General features: G+C 38.3%; 1 protein-coding gene across 1 annotated transcript in view; it reads left to right on the top strand.

Annotated features, from left to right (window-relative positions):
- The window catches only part of CNTN3 (contactin 3), a 258,496-nt gene that overhangs the window by 198,189 nt on the left and 37,898 nt on the right, over positions 1–22,409 (top strand). The window contains exons 12-16 of the mRNA XM_068983112.1: positions 15,192–15,309; positions 16,329–16,487; positions 16,587–16,736; positions 18,633–18,703; positions 19,664–19,898. Of these exons, the coding sequence (XP_068839213.1) occupies positions 15,192–15,309; positions 16,329–16,487; positions 16,587–16,736; positions 18,633–18,703; positions 19,664–19,898 (733 nt within the window). The remainder of the gene's footprint in view (positions 1–15,191; positions 15,310–16,328; positions 16,488–16,586; positions 16,737–18,632; positions 18,704–19,663; positions 19,899–22,409) is intronic.

The raw sequence follows: 22,409 nt of genomic DNA on the forward strand, positions 1-22,409 counted from the left end.
CCCACCAGGCTCTTCCATCCATGGGACTTGCCAGGCAAGAGTACTGGAGTGGGTTGCCGTTGCTTTTTCCATACTATCTCCATAGTTTTGCCTTTTTCCAGAATGTCCTATAGTTGGAATCACACGGTATATAGCCATTTTGGATTGACTTACTTCACTTAGTACTGTACATTTTTATTTCCTCCATATCTTTTAGTGGCTTAAGAGGTGGCTTTTTTTTTTTTTTTGTACTGGATATAATAGTGTATCCACTCACCTCCTGAAGGCCCCCTTGGTCACTTCCAAGTTTTTGACATTATGAATAAAGCTGTGTGCAGGTTTTATATGGACATAAGTTTTCAATCTGGTTAAACATCAAGGAGTAAGATTTCTAGGTCCTTTTTGTCGTTGTTGTTCAGTCACTCAGTCGTGTCCAACTCTTTGTAACCCCACAGACTGCAGCAGGCCAGGCTTCTCCGTCCTTCACTGTCTCCCAAAGCTTGTTCAAACTCTTGTCCATTGAGTCGATGATGCCATCCAACCATCTCCTCCTCTGTTGTCCCTTTCTCTTCTTGCCCTCAATATTTCCTAGCATCAAGATCTTTTCCAAAGAGTTGGCTCTTTGCATCAAGTGACCAAAGGATTGGAGCTTCAGCTTCAGCATCAGTTCTTCCAGTGAATATTTAGGGTTGATTTCCTTTAGGATTGACTGGTTGATCTCCAGGGGAGATCTCCAGGGAAATCTCAAGAGTCTTCTAGCACCACAGTTCTAAAGCATCAATTCTTCAGCACTCAGCCTTCTTTATGGTCCAACTCTCATACCTATACATGACTACTGGGAAAACCATAGCTTTGACTAGACAGACCTTTATCAGCAAAGTTGTATCTCTGCTTTTTAATACACTATGTAGGTTTCTCATAGCCTTTCTTCCAAGAAGCAAGTGTCTTTTAATTTCATGGCCACAGTCACCATTAACAGTGATTTTGGAGCCCAGGGAAATAAATCTGTCACTCTTTCCACTTTTTCCCCATTTACTTCCCATGAAGTGATGAGACCTGATGCCATGATCTTAGATTTTTAAAGGTTGAGTTTTAAGCCAGCTTTTTCATGCTCCTCTTTCACTTTCATCAAGAGGTCTTTGGCTGATGAAAAATTCCTCTTTGATTTCTGTCGTAAGGATGGTGTCATCTGCTTATCTGAGGTTATTGATAATTCCTCCTGGCAATATTGATTCCAGCTTGTGCTTCATCCAGCCTGGAATTTTGCCTGATATACTCTGCATATAAGTTAAATAAGCAGGGTGGTAATATACAGCCTTGATGTACTCCTTTCCCAATTTGGAACCAGCCCATTGTTCCATGTCAAGTTCTAACTGTTGATTCTTGACTTGCATACAGATTTCTCAGGAAGCAGGTATGGTGGTGTGGTATTTCTGTCTCCTGAAAAATTTCCCATAGTTTGTTGTGATCCACACAGTCCAAGGTTTTAGCATAGTCAATGAAACAGGTGTTTTTTTCTGGAATTCTCTTGTTTTTTTCTATGATCCTACATATGGCAAGAATATGTGTAATTTCACCTTCCTCCTAGCAGTGAATTGTTATTTTTAAAAATCTATTAGATCAATTAAGAATATTTTACTTATTTATTTTCTGATGTTCTTCTTTTCTTATTTAGGCCTGTGTTTCTGGCCTTTATCATTTTTGTACTCTCTAGAGAAGGACCTGTGGTTTGATTTCAGATATAAATCTGGGAAATTCTTCATCACCACCGCTTCACATGTTATTTCTGTTCCTTTTTTTTCCTTCTTCTCCTGTTACCACCATTATTCAGTTCTTAAGTATTTTCTTCTTTATTTTCAGTTGTTTCATCTTTTAAGTTTTGGAACATTTGATTGTCACACACACACACTTTATTCTCAAGCTTAGAGATTGTTTTCTCAGCCATGTTTAGACTACTAACGAGCCCATCAAAGTCATTACCTATCTCTTTATAGTATGTTTGATCACTGGCTTTCTTTTGTTAAGAATGCTTTTCAAGGAGACTTTCTTCTCTACAGATCCTTGAGAAAGCACGTGCCTTGTCTTACACTGCTTCCTGTAGGTGATAGGAACTTGCCCTTCCACTTACACATTTATTTTTTAGTTTTTTTCCAGAATCTCCATTCCTCTGCTTACATTATCCATTTTTTGCATACTACCTATTTTTTTCCATTAAATACCTTAGCATATTAATCACAGTTCTTTAAAATTTCTGGTCTGATAACTCATGCCATGTCTGATGCCTGTTCTGATGTGTATTCAACCTCTTAATACTGTGCTTTTTGCATTTTAATATGCTGTGTAAGTTTTCTCCTGAAACCCATGAATGTTGTACTGGCTGAAAGAAATGCAGTGAATAGGGCTTTACAAATATAGTGGGAAAGTATGGGAGTGAGAAGGGAGTATTATCTAGTTATGTGTCTTGGTCCCATTGTTTTGGTGAACTTGTCCTCCTGAATTATCAACTTCACCAGTTCTCTGTCTCCTCCTCACCCATTTGGCGAGACAGGATGGACTGCAGCTGTGTGTTTCCTTTCCCCCTTGTGGGAAGCTAGATTTGGGTATTTTTCTTAGAAAGAGGTGGTGGTGGTGTGTTGCTGTCATGTATGACTCTATGCGACCCCACGGCCAAGATTTACTAGGCTATTACAAAACCCCAGCAGGTTAGACTCTGGTAAAATAGCTTCTTCTGCAGGCAAAATTTGTTTTTTTAAGAAGAATATAGTGCTGTGGCTTGTTGCAGAATGGTTCATTTTACCTCCCCCTCCCAGAAGTATGAGAAGATCTTCAATCATTATTCACTATGATGATCCAGTTGAGTTCCTGCAGGTAAAACTCAGAAAAGTGTGGGGAACCACCTATGTCCTGGGTTCCCAGGAGTGTTAGCTCTTAGACTTGTTCTGCTGACCCTCCAGAAATTCATGAGTCACAGTTCAGATTTCTCTACTCCAATACTGGCTTCTAGGGAAAATTCTGCTGTTGGATTTCTGCTCCAGAAAGTTGTAGTTCTCTGTATTTGCCTGTTGTCTCTCCATTTTAGAGGTAGTGGTTTTATTCTGTGACCTCACTTCTCTGTCAGATTTAAGAGGAGTTGCTTAGCTTTTTACTTGTTGTCAGAACAGAGTGATGACTGCTAAACTGTTTATACACCAGGTGAAAATCAGAAGTCAGGGTGATTGGTCTGTTTTGTAATTAGGTTATTTGATTTTTTATTATTGAGTTGTAATTGTCCATAGTGGCTTGGATTTTTATGTCTCAATTTCAGAAAGAAAATTACTCTACTTTACAAGGCATAATATTTAATTATACCATATAGTTGATCTGGACATGAAAAAGAAAGTGAAGAATAAATGGCTCATTTGGGGCAACTGAAAATTTTAGACACAAAACCCGGGAATTTTAGCTATTTTTTATTACAGTAAATACTCTAATTTTGAAAAGCATTTATTAATACTGACTTCAAAATTTTAGATGATGCTTTTTACTGGAAAAATAGTCTAATGATAATATTTGACGTCCAACCTTCTGTCTTTGATAGCTTACAGTGAATGATGTTGGATTCATGATCTCCAAAGAAGAAGATTTAGCTTTGGGATCACTCAAGAGCTTTTGTGTAGCAGAGTTTTATTAAAGTAAGAAAAGGGGCAGAGAAAGCTTCTGACATAGACATCAAAAGGGAGATGGAAAGCCCCCCCCTCACTAGTGTTAGCAAGGGTGTTGTATACTTTTTAATTGGTTATTATAATAGATCAAAAGAATGTCTCAAGGTTGTAATGATCTTACTAGACCCACTCCCATAATATACATTTTAAGATAACAGGATTAGTCAGAAGGTTTTCAAGAAGGAGAAACTGTCCTCAAGCAAGATATATTGTTGTTATATAATCCTTAGTACAGAGTTTAAATGGAGTTGTTTGTTGCATAATCATCAGTTATGGAAAACATTTTATGTGACTATGTAACATTTTAAGATGTTTATGTGACTAAGACTAAGGAATGTAGAGAAAAAAAAAAGACGTTTGTCCTTTCCTCCTCCTTGAGACCTCCTTGGGGACCCTGGACTTTTATCAACCTACCTAGGAATTGACTCTCTTAGTCTCTCATCTTTTTGTCATATTTTTAAATAAGACTTTGAGATTTTGGAGAAGGAAATGACAACCCACTCCAGTGCTCTTGCCTGAAAAATCCTATGGATGGAGGAGCATGGTAGGCTACAGTCCATGGGACTGCAAAGAGTCAGACACGACTGAGCGCCTTCATTTTCACTTTTCTTTCACTTTGAGATTTTAAAAACCTATATTTCTGGAGTATCAGGAAAACTGTTGGAATATTTCGGTCTGAAGTCGTAATAAAGCTAGCATGATCACTTTGTGAACAACTCTCCTAGGAGAGAGTAAAATTTTATTCTCTCTGACTGTAGGCATCTTTTCTCTGGCTTATCACACAGGCTACTGACATGAAAGGACATCTAGATCAGGGTTGTTGGAGTTTTTACATCTATTTTGGTTTCTTGGCACAGACAGCTTAAAACAACCCTGCAAGGATGAATTTCGATATACAAAGACTACAAACTCACCATTCTCCCTCTCTCAGAACTGCTGATGGGAGGAAGCCAAGGAAAAGACAGAAAGTAAGAGGACCATTTTGTATAGTCTTTGGAGGTCACCTACCGTCCAAAGAGGCAGTATGGCAGCTACAGAATGGATCTGAAGGGACGTGGCTCATGGTGTTTTCCAAAAATGGCTACACAAGCACACGTTGCCCAACTTGCTCTTCTTTCACTAAGACTTTGACACTGGTTCTCATCAAGTGGTGAAATGAATGCCTCTCCTCTTAAACCCAGGTAGACCTTTGTGGCTGCCTTAACCGATAAAGAAAAAATAGGAGTGAAACTCTGTGATTGCTGAGGCTAGCTCATAAAAACACATGGACTTCCACCTTGTTTTATTGGTACAGTTTTGCTTGGAATCCAGCCAGCATAATATGAGGAAGTACAAACAGGTAGACAGAGAGGTCTACCTTAAGAGCATGGCTGAGCTTCTACTCACTAGCCAACACCAGTCAACAGTCATGTAAGCTGGTCTGCCTGTCCCCATTCAAGCTGCCCCAGCTGATGAGGTTTACAGCTGAGATGAGCTGATGATCTCTGCTCAGATTACACATTGTTGAGTGGTGTAAATGACCATCATCTTTTTAAGCCACTAAATTTGGGGAGTAATTTATTACACACCAAAAGTAATTGGAACTAGGAAGTGAACGCAAGATATTTGGCACAAATTGCTTGCTCAAGTTTCCATGAAACAGTGGCTTTTTGTACCTTTGTATCAGTGGATTTCATTTTTTATGTGCTAACTTTATAATTCTACAAGGGACAGATCTACTCCGAGTATATTTTAAACCTCTCATATCAGGGTAAAAACAACAAAAAGGAAAAAGACATTTGCTCTGTGAGATATGATTGCTACTCAAGATATGCTCTTAGGTATTGTGACTTGAAATGCCTTCATTCTTTGTCAGAATTGTCACATCAGTTCAGAGTAATCTTAGGGTGACTCATACTGACTGTTTCTGTAGAAACCTATCCCTGTGTTGAATTGTTTCAATGACTATTGTTTTTAAAATGACGACAAGTACATCAGTGCAATCGAATGTTAAGGAAATGAGCCTCGTGCTTGACGTATGGTGCCTGTTTCACAAATATTACTTTCTCACCCATCCTCCAGAATGAAAATACGTACCTTAGTACTTACCTCTGCTTATAAATCCAGCAGTAAACAACCTAACTTGATGATTATTTTATGCATTTATTGACTGTAGAGCTTTAAACCTGGGGAGAAGATGTTGGTGACTGTCTTGAGCCTTTTAGTTCCAGGAGGAGTGAAGACGAAGAATATGAAATCTCAGGAGTTTAATGAGTTTTGATACTAGCTGATCATTAGAATTAGCTAAAAGCTCTCCATTTCTCGTCCATCCTGATTTAACTGTTCTGGGATAGCTTCATGAGTTCTGGTATGTTTATAAAGACTGTCCAGGTGAATTTATTGTATGACCAGTGTTGAGAACTACTGGCTTAATGATCTGAGTAGCCAAGTGTTTTGCAAAGCACAGATAAGCTACCCAATAGGCAACATTAAACAAAGCAGAGTAAGATCTATGCTATTTTCAATTTTGTTTCAATCATTTAGGTTAAATCAATGAGAGTAATTCAGTATGGTGTTAGGTTTGTCACGAATGATTTTCCAATTCTTGTTAATCTGCTTTTTTAATTAAAAGAGCAAAGGTCACATTCTCAGAGACTTCGAAAATGTACATCTAGTGTCCATTTATATTATTGTGGACCATGTCTGTTTGTGTTATTTTCCATTTCTACCCTTTTCATTTTATCAGTTAACTATTATTTTGGTCAGCAGTGTTCCATGTTAGATAAAAGTACACATATGTCTGTGTTAACTTCTATATAATTTAAGTTTAAGAAAATTAAATAGTTTAAGGAAAAAATCAAGTAAATAATAGAGCATTTTGTCCTGAGATGTGGCTTACCAAAAATGCAGAGGTGTCCTTCTAATGACTGAAGTTTAGGAAGCATTGAGGGAACAATCACTTTGAGAACAGACACTAGGGATTGTGAGATCACCAGCTTCCAGTAAGATACTCCATGAACACTACCCTGACCAGAAAAAAATAAAAATAAAAATCCCCAGGTCGTTAATATGAGCTTGATGTTGAAATAGAAGCTGATACCTCTAAAGTAACTTGTGTATTGGATACAATTAAATATGTATCTGAAGGGTCTTTGACCAAGCTTTTATCTTCTGTATGTCGCTCTCACAATAGTTATGATAGGAGAAGCTGATATCTAAATCCTGTAAAGGATCAGTTCAGTTCAGTCGGTCAGTCGTGTCCAACTCTTTGTTTCCCCATGGACTGCAGCATGCCAGGCCTCTCTGTCTATCGCCAAACTTACACTCAAAAGTTTACTTTTGGGTTTAGTCAAACTCATGTCCATTGAGTTGGTGATGCCATCCAACCATCTCATCCTCTGTCATCCCTTTCTCTTCTCTCCTTCAATCTTTCCCAGCATCAGGGTCTTTTCAAATGAGTCAGTTCTTTGCATCAGGTGGTCATGGCCAAAGTACTGGAATTTCAGCTTCAACATCAATCCCTCCAATGAATATTCAGGACTGATTTCCTTTAGGATGGACTGGTTGATCTATTTGCAGTCCAAGGGACTCTCAAGAGTCTTCTCCAACACCATAGTTCAAAAGTATCAATTCTTTGGTGCTCAGCTTTCTTTGTAGTCCAGCTCTCACATCCATGGATGACTACTGGAAAAACATAATTTTGACTAGATAGACCATTGTTGCCAAAATAATGTCTCTACTTTTTAATATGCTGTCTAGGTTGGTCATAACTTTTCTTCCAAGGAGCAAGCATCTTTTAATTTCATGGCTGCAGTCACCATCTGCACTGATTTTGGAGCCCAGTCTGTCAATGTTTCCACTGTTTCCCCATTTATTTGCAATGAAGTGATGGGACCAGATGCCATGATCTTAGTTTTCTGAATGCTGGCTTTTAAGCCACCTTTTTCACTCTCCTCTTTCACTTTCATCAAGAGGCTCTATAGCTCTTCTTCACTTTCTGCCATAGGGTGGTGTCATCTGCATGTCTGAGGTTATTGATATGTCTGCCGGCAATCTTGATTCCAGCTTGCGCTTCATCCAGTCCAACATTTCTCATGATGTACTCTGCATTTAAGTTAAATAAGCAGGGTCACAATATACAGCCTTGACATACTCCTTTCAAATTTGGAACCAGTCTGTTTTCCCATGCCCAGTTCTAACTGTTGCTTCTTGACCTGCATCCAGGTTTCTCAGGAGGCAGATAAGATAGTCTGGTATTCCCATTTCATTAAGAATTTTCCACAGTTTGTTTTGATCCACACAGTCAAAGGCTTTGGTATAGTCAATAAAGCAGAAATAGATGTTTTTCTGGAACTCTATTGGTTTTTCAATGTCCCAACAGATGTTGGCAATTTGACCTCTGGTTCTTTTGCCTTTTCTAAATCCAGCTTGAACATCTGGGAGTTCACAGTTTACGTACTGTTGAAGCCTGGCTTGGAAAATTTTGAGCATTACTTTGTTAGTGTGTGAGATGAGTGCAATTGTGCATAGTTTGAGGATTCTTTGGCATTGCCTTTCTTTGGGATTGGAATGAAAACTGATCTTTTGCAGGCCTGTGGCCACTGCTGAATTTTCCAGATTTACTGGCATATTGAGTGCTGCACTTTCACAGCATCATCTTTCAGGATTTGAAATAGCTCAACTGGATTTCCATCACCTCCACTAGCTTTGTTCGTAGTGATGATTCCTAAGCCCCACTTGACTTCATATTCTAAGTCTGACTCTAGGTGAATGATCACACCATCATGATTATCTGGGTCATGAAGACCTTTTTAGTACTGTTCTTCTGTGTATTCTCGCCACCTCTTCTTAATATCTACTGTTTCTGTTAGGTCCATACCATTTCTGTCCTTTATCGAGCCCATTTTTGCTTGAAAAGTTCCTTTGGTATCTCTAATTTTCATGAAGAGATCTCTAGTCTTTCCCATTCTATTGTTTTCCTCCATTTCTTTGCATTGATCACTGAGGAAGGCTTTCTTATCTCTCCTTGCTATTGGTTGGAACTCTGCATTCAGATGGGCATATCTTTCCTTTTCTCCTCTGCCTTTTGCTTCTCCTCTTTTCATGGCTATTTGTAAGGCCTCCTCAGACAACCATTTTGCTTTTTTGCATTTATTTTTCTTGAGGATGGTCTTAATCACTACCTCCAGTACAATGTCTTGAGCTTCCATCCATAGCTCTTCAGGCACTGTGTCTATCAGATATAATACTTTGAATCTATAAAGGATCATTTATTCCAGTTTATTGGTACCAAAGAAACTGAAAAGTTTTTTGATGCAAACCAATCGCTTATTACTGCCCTAAGTATGACATCTATAGATAGCTTGGCATCAAAGTTTCAGACGAAACTATTAATGAATCAGATAAACTAATACTATTTCTAGTGTTAGGGCCTATCTTCATCTTTCAGTGGTTGCCAGTTATTTCTGTTCCTTGGGTGAGCTGTGTCCATCTGTAAAACAGGTGGCTGTGTCACAGCCATTTGGGCTGTGTGGGAAATAGATGGGGAAACAGTGGAAACAGTGGCAGACTTTATTTTTGGGGGCTCCAAAATCACTGCAGATGGTGACTGCAGCCATGAAATTAAAAGACGCTTACTCCTTGGAAGAAAAGTAATGACCAACCTAGATAGCATATTCAAAAACAGAGATATTACTTTGCCCACTAAGGTCCGTCTAGTCAAGGCTATGGTTTTTCCAGTAGCCATGTATGGATGTGAGAGTTGGATTGTGAAGAAGGCTGAGCGCTGAAGAACTGATGCTTTTGAACTGTGGTGTTGGAGAAGACTCTTGAGAGTCCCTTGGACTGCAAGGAGATCCAACCAATCCATTCTGAAGGAAATCAGCCCTGGGATTTCTTTGGACGGAATGATGCTAAAGCTGAAACTCCAGTACTTTGGCCACCTCATGCGAAGAGTTGACTCATTGGAAAAGACTCTGATGCTGGGAGGGATTGGGGGCAGGAGGAGAAGGGGACGACAGAGAGTGAGATGGCTGGATGGCATCACGGACTCAATGGACGTGAGTCTGAGTGAACTCCAGGTGTTGGTGATGGACAGGGAGGCCTGGCATGCTGTGATTCATGGGGTCGCAAAGAGTCGGACACCACTGAGCGACTGAACTGAACTGAACTGGGGGGACTTAATTTGGTTGGTCAGAAATACAAAGGTTACTCACATCTGCTACCAATTCCGTCAAGGACCTTCACAGATAAAACCACCACTCAGGTTTCAGAAGTAAGCTATTGGTTACACTGTTGCAAGGTTCCTGTGTATGATTCACATGCAATGTCAGGGCTTGGAAGACAACCCAGTTGCTGGGATGAATGATTAATATTGGAGTCTGTACAATAATAGGCTGTGTAAAAGTGATTTTAAAAAGAGAAGAAATTCTATTCTACCTTGCCTTCCAAATTGTTTTCAAAGTACCTTTTTTCCCGCTTAAACTGGCAAATTATGCTTCTTGGCAGCCCAGCAGCAGCATTTATATCAAGAGTGCTTACTAGGGAATTAGTTTTTGCTGAAAATTTGTTTTATTGAAAGTTAATGTTATATTTGCAGGGTTCAAGAGGTTTTCCAAGTTCCAAGGTTTATTTTATACTTTGACTTTTAGCATGCTGTATATCTCGCAGTGTACTTTGAGCTTACCTGTATTTAGTGATGAGCTGTCTGCTTCCTTATCTTCACCTGGTGTGGGTTATTACGTAGTGTTTTTCTTTCAATACAGAGTGGTTTTTAAATTATATCAGAAACTTCATTACCATCATCAGCTAAGAAAATATATGGGAAAATTAACAAACTTCTCTTCTAATTCATCTCATGCCCTCTGGACTTTTCCTTAGCATTTACTTCAAAGGTGGTTTGGCTTATAAATCCATTTACTGTTTATACATGTAACATATTCTGTAAATATGATCTTTACTTGGAAAAATTAATGTAATTAGATGAACAAATAATTAGATAAGTAAGTGATTATTAATTACTTAGCAAAGCTCTTTGAGTTTTTTCAAGTATAATAAAAAATGTACTGTCATTAAGACATGAGTATGACCCTGAAATCAGCTACAGCAAAATTAAATGGAGCTTTTGGTAGTGGGGGGAGGCTTATTCATTTGGATTTGTAAATTGATTATCCCCCTGACATACCCTACCCCTAGCACTCTCAAAGTAGACTATTTTCTCACCTGTCTTAGAGTCTCTGCATATGTGTAAGTCTCTTTTATAGACCATTTTTTCTAACCCTCTTTTGCTGGATAGCTTCTGTTCCTACTGCAGATATTAACCATCAATATATTGAGACTCCAGAAACTCATAGATTTGTCTGCGTACTTTGACCTTGCATTACACTGGACTTTTACATTGATTTGTAGTAGTCGTTTGACTAATGGCCATCTTTCAGCTGTAAGCTCCATGAACATAAGGACTGTTTGTTTTTTTTTGTTTTTTTTCCCTCACCATTGTATCCCCAGTGACTAAAGTATAGCCATTGTTTAATAAATATTTTTTGAATCAATGATCATATTTAAAAAGATAGTGCTTTTTAGAAAGAGCTAAAATTCTTGTGACTTAGGGAAATGTCTCCCTCATCTTAAAACCCTGTTTAACCTGTAGGAACAGGGCTCGTCTATTACTGAAAAGCTCCATTTTCAAGTAATGCTATGATCAGCAGCGTAGAAAAAGGACTTGCTTTCTGAAAGACTGAAATTATACTGCTGCAGTTTGAGGGCAATGTTTCAAGGGAAATAGGGATAGGGAAATGAAGATTTGCTTCTGTGTTGTTCTCATTCTAGTCCATTCTATTTGAGGTGGGGGGAAGGAGAATTTAGGAAAACTGTAGAAAGAAAGACTAAAACACTAATTTAAGAGATACTGAAGTAGAAGCTATTTTTATTCAAAGAGTTATTGTGCTCCTAAGAATTTATTCAAAGAGTATTAATGTTTGTAAGTTTCTTTATGTGAATTATGTTTACACTCAAGGGATTACAAGCTTGTTTCTAAATATTTCCAAATAATAGATGTAATTTTACTGATGACTATATTGCAAAATAATCTATCAAGTGCTGTTATACTACAAATAGACTAAGTCTACTTGGATTTTTTTGACACTCTTCTCCTATTATCTTTATTGTAATCAGTAATTAATTGCATGTATTTTAACCATTGACAGTGAAAATTAATGAGGACAAGATTGATTTGTTCAAAGTGAAACTTCCTTTTGGAATTCCCTTGTCCTTTTTTATCTTTTTTTTAATGTCTGAGAATAGTCATTTTCATTTTAATAAGAAAGTATCAAATGGTCTAATTAATAGTATTTTTCTTATTATTAAGCATTTTATTCTTGTGAAAGAAATAGAAGTTTAGAATTACAGCCATGTTTTTTGACCATTTCAACTATGGTCCTATTTACAGTGGTGTTTTTAGAACCATAGTTACACATTAGAATAACTGCATCTTGAGAGCTATCATGTTCTCCCCCCAAATACACAAGCTATAAATGTATAGCCATTTTCACAAAATGAACCCATTCAGGTAAATAACAGTGAAATCCAGAAGCAATGGAACCCCTATTCCAGAAGTCCTAGTGATTGCTTCATTGCAGTACTAAATATCCCACCAAAGATAGTCACAACCCAGATTTATAATATGATAGGTCAGTATCATTTTACTCTTTTCTATCTGATTTATATCTTTTATTTATGTTGAGACTTGGCTGTGCATTGTCTGTGTAGTTATAGTTCATTGATTTTCATGGTCTATTAGTATTTCGTTAAATGAATATTTCACTGCTTATTAAGCTGCTTTATTGTGATGGACTTTAGATTGTTTTCATCCTTTAGCTATTATGGTTAGTACTACCACAGACATTCTTATAAATGTCTTTGGTGAGCATATGCACACATATCTGTAAAGTATGTAATAGGGGTGAAACTGCCGGATTGTAGATTATGCTTATATCCTGCCTTAGTAGATATTTCTAAACAGAGTTCCAGAGTAATTGCACCAGTATTTACTCCCATAAGTAATAATAAGAGTTCCGGTTGCTCCACATCCTCGGTGGGACTGGAAATTTCTTTCCTTTTTCATTCTGAGGTTGTGTATATATGGTATGTGCCATGCGATTTATTGAACCTTTATTAAATAAGCTTCCATAAATTTGTAAACGTAACTTTTTTCATACATACACACACATTAAACCGTGACTTAGATTTCTATCTTAGAGAGCAGAGGTTACATATAAGGCACTTCTCTAACCTCAAGTGAATCATATATGGCAAGCATTTAATGAAATTTTGTTAAGATCAGTATGATGCTAAAGCTGAAACTCTAGTACTTCGGCCACCTCATGCCAAGAGTTGACTCATTGGAAAAGGCTTTGATGCTGGGAGGGATTGGGGGCAGGAGGAAAAGGGAACCAGAGAGGATGAGATGGCTGGATGGCATCACCAACTCGATGGACGTGAGTCTGAGTGAACTCCAGGAGATGGTGATGGACAGGGAGGCCTGGTGTGCTGCAATTCATGGGGTCGCAAAGAGTCGAATACGACTGAGTGACTGAACTGAACTGAACTGAACTGAACTGAATTAACTCTTTAATTGCTTCATTAAAAGACAACAAATAAGGTGAGAGAGAAAAAGTGCTAAAAGAGGAATAATATAAATTTAGTCTATTGAGAAAGAAAAAAATTAAGGACAGGATCCTTCTTAGTTTTTGTTGCATTTTATGTTTCATTAATGTATTCATCCACTCAATTTCATGTTGGTTCTGAAAGAAAAACTCAATTGTTCCTTGTCTGCATGTTCATTGCTTCTGTTTTCACTCTCAGTGTAAAAAATAATTAAAAGCTATATTTCTCTTGATCGTGAGCCTAGCTATATTTCTTCAGGAAGATGGTTTGGGTATTACATAAACTAGCTAAGCTATGTCTCTCTTCACCCATCAATACCGAAATGAACAGAAATGACAAACCCAGCTTCAGTCTTTTTTTTTTTTTTAACTTCTTCAGGAAACAAAACCAGCTTATATGCCTAGAAACTGTATTCATGAATCTACGGACATAAAGAAAATCCTGCTTTCAGCCCCTTTTTACCCAACTGCTTTCAAAATAAGCAAATAAACACAGGAAATAATAACAGCTTACCCTAATGCCTTAATGGAATTTAATCATTTAACAGTTCTTACTTCACTGAAAAGAAGAGATTTCTATAGAAATGATAATCAACCTCCTGTGAGGATATGGAGCTCATAAAACCTGAGAGTTTCTAAAGGTCAGCAAGCATTGAAGGTTTTGTCCTAGGGATAAATTTCTAAATAACCCTGAGGAGAAAGAGAGAGAGAGAGAGAAAGGAAAAAGTTTAACTTGATGAAAGTAAAATGTGCAAACTTAACAGTTTCTGGATTATTATTTAATTACAGCCATCAATCACCTCACATCTGTCTATTCCCAGTACTCAAGAAAATCATGCTAAAGCCATACTGTCCAAACCATCAGAGAATGTATAGACCATTCAGAGTCCTAAGGATTTGAAGCAATATTTAAGAAATCACCCTAGAGAAGATCTGGGAAATTACCTAAAAACAAGATAGTGGAATCCATCTTTCAACAAATACTAGGGAAACCCAAATGTAAAATTATCCTTTTAATGTATAAGACAAACGACTCATCGCTTCCTTATCTGTACAGTTTAGAGATTTTCCGAGTAAGTGATCCTTTTCAAAAGGCTTTGCTTTCCAAATCATTTTATTTCAATCCATACTTTTACTAATGCATGAAACTGGCCTGCAGTTAGTCATTTTATGAACATGATTTTACATTCTTTTAAAATGAAGACTATTTGAAGTTGAGCTTTTAGAAATACATTTGCTTCATTAATTGGCACTGGGAAACGCCAGCCAGTGTCTTTATGGGCAGCTATTATTTTTTGGTTTAAAGTGTTTAATTTCTTCTTACTGAGGGGTTCATACTGACTGTCCCTAAATTCTGTAGCAAAAGAATTAAACAGCATTACGCTTTTTAAGCTTCAAAGAGCTCAGAAAAGTGTCTCAACCGTGGTAATCCCCTTGTCGTGCTGCATTTATCTCCCACCAGATACCTAAATGCTTCCCTCTTCTTCTCAGGCAGATCATTGCAGAGAGGCTGGAACAAGAGAAAAGAGTTGAGCTGGTACCGAGCAGTGGATATAAAAAGAAGTGTCACCCTAGTGGAAGTAAATAGACTCTGAGACTGTAATCTCTGCCCTTATTTATCTGTGAAACCATAAATGCTCAGGGGAAAGCTTGTCATTTATTTAGCTACAGAAACCTATGTCTGTAGTCATGTATGGTTTTTAGCTAGTTTTTATTTCCATACTTTCCATTGGAGCAATCTTCTGTTTTGTAACCACCTAGGTCTTCTCTCTAAATAGGGTTTTGTCCCAATGGTGTTGTTGAATATGGCCTTTAAGGTTCTCTGTGTTTTCTGAATAATAATATGTTCATTACCTGTGTCTTCCAACAGAGTTCATCAGGTGATTTAATGATCAGAAACATTCAGTTGAAGCACAGTGGAAAATATGTTTGTATGGTGCAGACAGGGGTGGACAGCGTTTCATCTGCCGCTGACCTCATAGTAAGAGGTAAGCATTAATGGCTCAGTGTTTTGTTTTGTTTTGTTTTTAAACATGTTAACTGAGCCTTCCTTGCTGAAGAAAAAACCATGATGAGATAGCAATGCTATGCTAAGTTGCTTCAGTCGTGTCCAACTCTATGCAACCCTATGGACGGCAGCCCACCAGGCTCCTCTGTCCACAAGATTCTCTAAGCAAGAATACTGGAGTGGGTTGCCATTTCCTCCTCCAGAGATAGCAATATGAGCATGCAAATATAATATTGATTTGATCCCCATCCCACCCAAACAGACCAGAAGATGTACCAATGAGGACTGATGCTAATTCAAAGAAATAAAAATCTCAATTCTGTCATTCCAATAGCTCTCACAGTAATAAGCATTCCACAGCTGCTGCCAAGCTGATGTGTTTTTGAACATGTCATTAATTCAGTGATGGTGTTTAATGTGAAAGAGAATAGTGATAGAGTGTATGTGTGTGTACTTCCAAAAAACCAGGATCATCCAGAATGCCTGAGAAAATTTGCCAATCTGAGCTACTGTCCAAAGTACTGATTTGCTACTGGGCTGAAAAATGACCCAGAGTGCATTGTAGAATAAAACAGCTCTAGATAACAAACTGGAAACCACAGAGATGTCCCAGGAGGTTTAAAAAAAAAAAAAAAAAAAGGCTTCACACAAAAGTGAAGGTTATTGAATTTGGAAAGGCACAGGAATCCTGCCAAACAGAGGACTCAAAAAAGCAGATGTCATTTGCAGTCGTGGAGTATTATGCCTTTGCAATTCATGGCTCCAAATCCAGATTAAATATCTAACAACAGGAATGCAAAAGAAAGAAAATGGTTGTTTTATTGCCAGGGAAATTTCCTTTTTCCATAAGTGCTTTTGAAATCGGGATCCACTGGAGTGTCATGAGGTGTCATGTGTCAGGAGGCAGGTTCTTCACTTTGGTTTATGGAATTGCTAACTAGAGTCAGACGTGGCTGAGTGACTGAACTGAACTGTTCTTTGCATTTTTGCCTTCCATAGGTTCACCTGGGCCACCAGAGAGTGTGAAGGTAGATGAAATTACAGACACAACAGCCCAGCTCTCTTGGAAAGAAGGTACAGACAACCACAGCCCAGTTATAGCCTATTCTGTCCAGGCGAGGACTCCCTTCTCCGTGGGTTGGCAAACGGCCACAACAGGTAAAGGGGGTGAGGCAGATGCCACTGGTACAAATGAATGGATTTCAGATCAACCCTGAGATGCGCAAACGTTTACCTCTCTGAAATATTCCTTTGTAGTGCCTGAGGTCATTGATGGGAAAACACACACAGCTACGGTAGTCGAGTTAAATCCATGGGTGGAGTACGAATTTCGGGTTGTAGCCAGTAACAAAATCGGAGGTGGAGAACCCAGTTTACCCTCAGAAAAAGTAAGAACTGAAGAGGCAGGTTAGTGTTTTTGTTTTCTGAGTCTTGGCTTCATAGGTCTTCCTCGGTGTGTGTTTCCACTTCTCTTGCCCTTGATCCCCAGGCCAGCAGGGGTTCAGCCTCAGTAATGCCTCGTTGCAATTATCTGACCTATCTCACGGCAAACTGGCCATATGGCGTTTGTCAAAAGACACACGTGCAAGTGAATCTGATGTAGTGTGACATTTGCAAGAGTTCAGTCCAGCGCCAGCCTTCATTAGGGCATGTAGAGTGACTATGTTTTTGTCACTTAAGGTTATAATTACTATCTGAGATCGTCACCCTGTTAACAGGGGAAGTGCTGTTTTCATTTATAACAAGCATTGACAAATTGGTAGGATAATGACTTTTGGGAGATCAGCTGCTAGGAAATTTCATTCTGCCCTCCAAGCTCAGTGAATGAGCTTAAGTGATTGATGAATAGGTACATTTTGGCTTCTTGAGTATTAAATTAAGAGAGAATTATTTTTAAAATTTTCATGAGGGGTAACTATTAATATTAACCCTAAGACCCCTTGGTAATGCTAAAAACAGCCTAACATTGAAACCGCAGAGCAGAAAGTGTGTATGGTATCACGTTGTTGAGGCATCAGACAGGATTTAAGACTTTCCTTTTCAGAATCTGTAGTGTTAAGACTAAAATTATGTTTGAAATACAGCCGATGTATCACTTTGGAACAAAGCCAAGATGGAAGTCACGGAATATATTTGAGTAATTTTAATGATGCTTTTCCACTTAGGACAATGCATAGAATGTTTGTGCCTGGGATTATGAGAAACTGGGGAGTCACATCCGTCTTGAGACTCTGTTCATTTATTCACAGAAATATGGTTAGAAAGTATCTGCGGTGTGCTGAACACTTTCTAGGTACAGTGGGTACAGTTGTGAACACAACAAGGACCTACCTTTAGGTATCTTATGCTCTAGGTGTGTCGTGAGATTTATAAAACGTAAATTTCTGTTAGTGAGAAATCTAATGCCTGTGTGAGATTCATAAAAGAACAGGATTTGAAGATTTCAGTGTGAGTCATTTTTATAAAAAGCCGGTGTTCTGAGAACTCTATCTTTGCTTAGAGTAGTCACAAGCTAAATGTTCATGCTTACATGGATAGGCCTAGAGATTATCATACCAAGTAAAATTAAGGCAGAAAGAAAGGCAAATTATCATATGATATTACTTATATGTGGACTCTAAAAACATGGTACAAATGAACTGATTTATAAAACAGAAATAGATTCACAGACATAGAAAAGAAATGTTCCCTAAGGGAGAAGGAAAGGGGCAGAATAAATTAGCAATTTGGGATTAACAGATACCCACTACTATATATAAAATAGATAAGCAACAAGGACCTACTGTATACAGGGAACTGTATTCAGTATCTTGCGATAACTATAAGGGAAAAGAATCTGAAAATATATATATATGTGTGTACATATGTATGTATATATGTCTATAACTGAATCACTTTGCTGTACACCTAAAACATTGTTAACCAACTATATTTCAATTAAAAAGAAGTAACTTTGACACTTGCAGAAAAAAATTTCCATGCTGGATTGATTTATCATAATCCCTCATGAAACGCTTTTTCTCATTTTATTAACCTTCATACTGAGTAATTTTTTCTTACTGTTTGAAATATTTGAATCTTTACTAATTTTATGCAAATGTAAATCATGTGATTATCTCTCCAAAAGATAAATCTATTTAGATATACACACATACATATTGCATGTATATATGCGCATGCACACACACGTAATATGCCAATTGTAGAATTATTCAGATTAAAAGTAAACAATGTTGAGTCTTCCTTCAGATAAATATTACCAAATATGAGTAGGGTTTCATTTCTTCTCTCTAACCTGTGTAGTGCCAGAAGTGCCTCCTTCAGAAGTCAGTGGAGGAGGTGGGAGCCGGTCTGAACTGGTGATCACCTGGGATGTAAGTGTCTGGGCAGCGTCTGCCCCCTTAGGGTGATGGTCTTCCCACAGCCATGGCTTCCTGGGTGATGCTGGTGGTGCTATTGATGGTGTTAGAACTATTAATACTGGCTCATATTTTTAAATATTCACTTTGTGTTATTTTCTGTTCCTAGCATTTTGCATTTAACTTTTTTTTTTCATTTTATCCTCATAACATTTTTTTTTTTTTTAGGTTAAAAACACTAAGGCATAGAGATACTAAATAATTTGCCCAAGGTCATCTGGCTGGGGATGAGTCAAGTCTTGACTGTTGACTCTGGAGCTGTTCCCCCACTGATGATGCACACACCACTGCTCTAGGCAATGCTGCTTTCTGGCCATCCTCTCAGCCCTTGCTTTATGTCATAATTAGGAAAAATGTTAACTAACAAAGCCAGAAGGCTCTAAAGTTGTCTTTATTTTTTGAAGATGTTGATGGAGAAATAAGAAGTCAAGAGATCATGGAGTATCAATAGAAATTTTTGACATGATGCAAATACAGCTTTGAGTTTAAAACCTTGTTTTTACTTTCTTTTTTAAAATTTTACTCTTGCACTGAATTATCATGTCCATATATAATTTTTTCTGTAAGATCAACATTAGGGAGGAGATGATTTTTATTTAATTTAGAGATGCAGTATTTCAACTGAAAATATATCTTTATTACTCAGAACTCAAATTGGGGCTACAGGATGCTCAAAAATCTAAATTATTTTGGAAAATTCTAGTTAGTTATCTAGATGGCTATAAAAGAGTGGCATGTGTCTATTTTAAAGCAGCTCACTGTCTCCCTGTCCCTTTTCTCCTTTCTTAATCCAGCCACTTCATACAATGAAGATTATTATTTGATGACTTTTAGAAAAGACTCTGCATTATAGCTGAATTTATTTTTGCCTTGCCCTCATGTGAAAGTGTGATTTAATATGTCTTCCCTGTATAGCCAGTCCCTGAAGAACTACAGAATGGTGAAGGTTTTGGGTATGTTGTTGCTTTCCGCCCTCTTGGAGTAACCAACTGGATCCAGACAGTGGTCACATCTCCTGATACCCCAAGATACGTCTTTAGGAATGAAAGCATCCTGCCATTTTCACTGTATGAAGTTAAAGTGGGTGTGTATAATAACAAAGGTGAAGGACCGTTTAGCCCAGTGACAACAGTTTTCTCTGCAGAAGAAGGTATGGAAAGGCTATTAATGATTTTTCAACTTTACAATGATGTGAAGTGGGCCACATATTCAGTGGAAATTTTACTTTGGTTCAGTCTTTTCCTGGGCTGGTGATACACAGTCAAATAATGTATCAGGGTGTTGGGCAGCAGTAGACACAGCTCCTAGTTGGCCAGGCTACCACAGGGGTCAACAGTGGATACACGTATGACCATTCTGTACCATTTAACCATTCTCCATTCTGTTTTTCACTTTCAGTACAGTAGCTAATAAATTACATGAGATGTTCAACATTTTATTGTAAAATAGGCCTTGTATTAAATGATTTTGCCCAACTGGAGGCTAATGTAAATGTCCAGGGCCTGTTTAAGATAGGCTAAGCTAAGCTAGAGCTTCTCTGGTAGCTCAGCTGGTAAAGAATCTTCCTGCCTACAATGTAGAAGACCCCGGTTTGATTATTGGGTTGGGAAGATCCCCTGGAGAAGAGTCAGGCTGCCCACTCCAGTATTCTTGGGCTTCACTGGTGGTTCAGACAGTAAAGAATCTGCCTGCAATGTGGGAGACCTGGGTTGGGAAGATCCCCTGGAGGAGGGCATGGTAGCCTAGTCTAGTATTCTAGACTGGAGAATCCCCATGGCCAGAGGAGCCTGGGTAGGCTACAATCCATGGGTTGCAAAGGGTAGAACATGACTAAGCAACTAAGCACACAGTACAGGCTAAGCTATGCTCTTCAGTATATTAGGTGTATTAAATGCATTTTCAACTTACATTTTTGACTGAAAATGTGTTTGTTGATATGTAAGTGAAGTCGCTCAGTTGTGTCTGACTCTTTGCGACCCCATGGACTGTAGCCTACCAGGGTCCTCCATCCATGGACTTTTCCAGGCAAGAATACTGGAGTGGATTGCCATTTTCTTCTCCAGGGAATCTTTCTGACCCAGGGATCAAACCCAGGTCTCCCACATTGCAGGCAGATGCTTTACCATCTGAGCCACCAGGGAAGTCTCATCATAAATGGAGGAAGCTCTTTTTATCAGTTCCAAACTTAATAATCCAATTGTGATCCAAAACCCCAATGTGGAAGTTCTTTGTGAGTTCAGATATATTTCTTCAAAAGAAGAGTATTTGAAGTCACAGTTAGAGTCCTCATCCAGGTCAATCATGACCTGAAGTGTGAAACTCAGTGAATAGTCAGAGGGGTTCACAATTAGTTAAACATCTGTTTAGGGGGAATACATTGAATCCTAGTCTGTGAAGCAGGCAGTGGCTCTGCCTTCCAGAGCTCTCTTCTTTGGGGGGTAAGACTAAGATACTCTCTTTGAAGTGCTGTAGTCTCAAGTTATAAAGTCTTCCTAAGACCTGAAAGAGAGGTTTTAGCAGACTGGAGAGGGAAGACCACAAGTATGACATTAGTGAAGCACAGAATGTACAGGTTCAAGGATGGGGTTCACCAGTTCCAGTTGGTACAGACTCACACACATTCCACTCTGGACTCATTCCCTTTGTTGCCTTTCTGTCCCAGTTATTGCATCTCTTTAGAAAATAATAGTAGGGTTAGGAGAAGTCTATAAAGCCGTTTTGTAGGTCAAAAGCAGCTGAATATTCGCTAGCTCATGTTGTTTTACCTAATTAGAATGGCAGGAGTAACAAGTATTGAATGCTTACTATGAGCCAGACATTACCTAATTTGAATTTTCCAAAGAGGAATGATGTGTTGGTACTATTGTCATTTCCCACGTACATAGGAGAAAATGGAAGCTTGATGAAAAATTAATGAATTTGCCAAAATCCATACAGACCTATTGAGCTAGTATTTTAACTTAGGCTTTTGCTCTTGAGTAGTCTTAGCTCATGAAATATGATTTCACAGCATCTCCTCTATCCACCAAGCCTTACAGTAAATTGCAGAAATGGGTCCACAGTTGTCATTCCTAAAAACAAATAAGGAAAGCTCACTTTTTCATCATATCATCACCCCCTATTTTTGTTCTTTTTCCACCGAGTTTTGAGAGAAAAAGGAAAAGGCATTATCAAAATTTGTGCAGCAGAAAGAGCTTTTAAATTCATGGCCAGAACTCTTCTCCAAGAGTTACTGAGAAGGATTATCATTACAAAGGCAGATCAGGGGTCTGGGGAGTGATGGGGAGTGATGAGGGAGTTTTGGGGTGCTGTCCACCCTGTGCATCCTGGACAGGAGCAGAGCTGGTGGCTAGGAGGGAGGCAACAGCCAGAGCCTTTTCCTATCCTCTTGCCTCCTGCACGCTCCTTCTCCTGTTAACCTTCCCTGCCACCACTGGTGAGTCAGTTAAAGGTCTTTCTATCTGTTCCAGATGTCAGAATCTGTCTTGACTGGTCTTTGAAAAAAGCGAGAGTTATTGGAAATATCTTCAGACATTTCACTGAATCAAAGGGGAAGGTTTTTTTTTTTATATAAATTTATTTATTTTAATTGGAGGGAGAGGGTGGGATGATTTGGGAGAATGGCATTGAAACATGTATAATATCATATATGAAATGAATC

This window comes from Capricornis sumatraensis, chromosome 10 (assembly GCF_032405125.1).
Source record: "Capricornis sumatraensis isolate serow.1 chromosome 10, serow.2, whole genome shotgun sequence".
Lineage (NCBI taxonomy): Eukaryota > Metazoa > Chordata > Mammalia > Artiodactyla > Bovidae > Capricornis > Capricornis sumatraensis.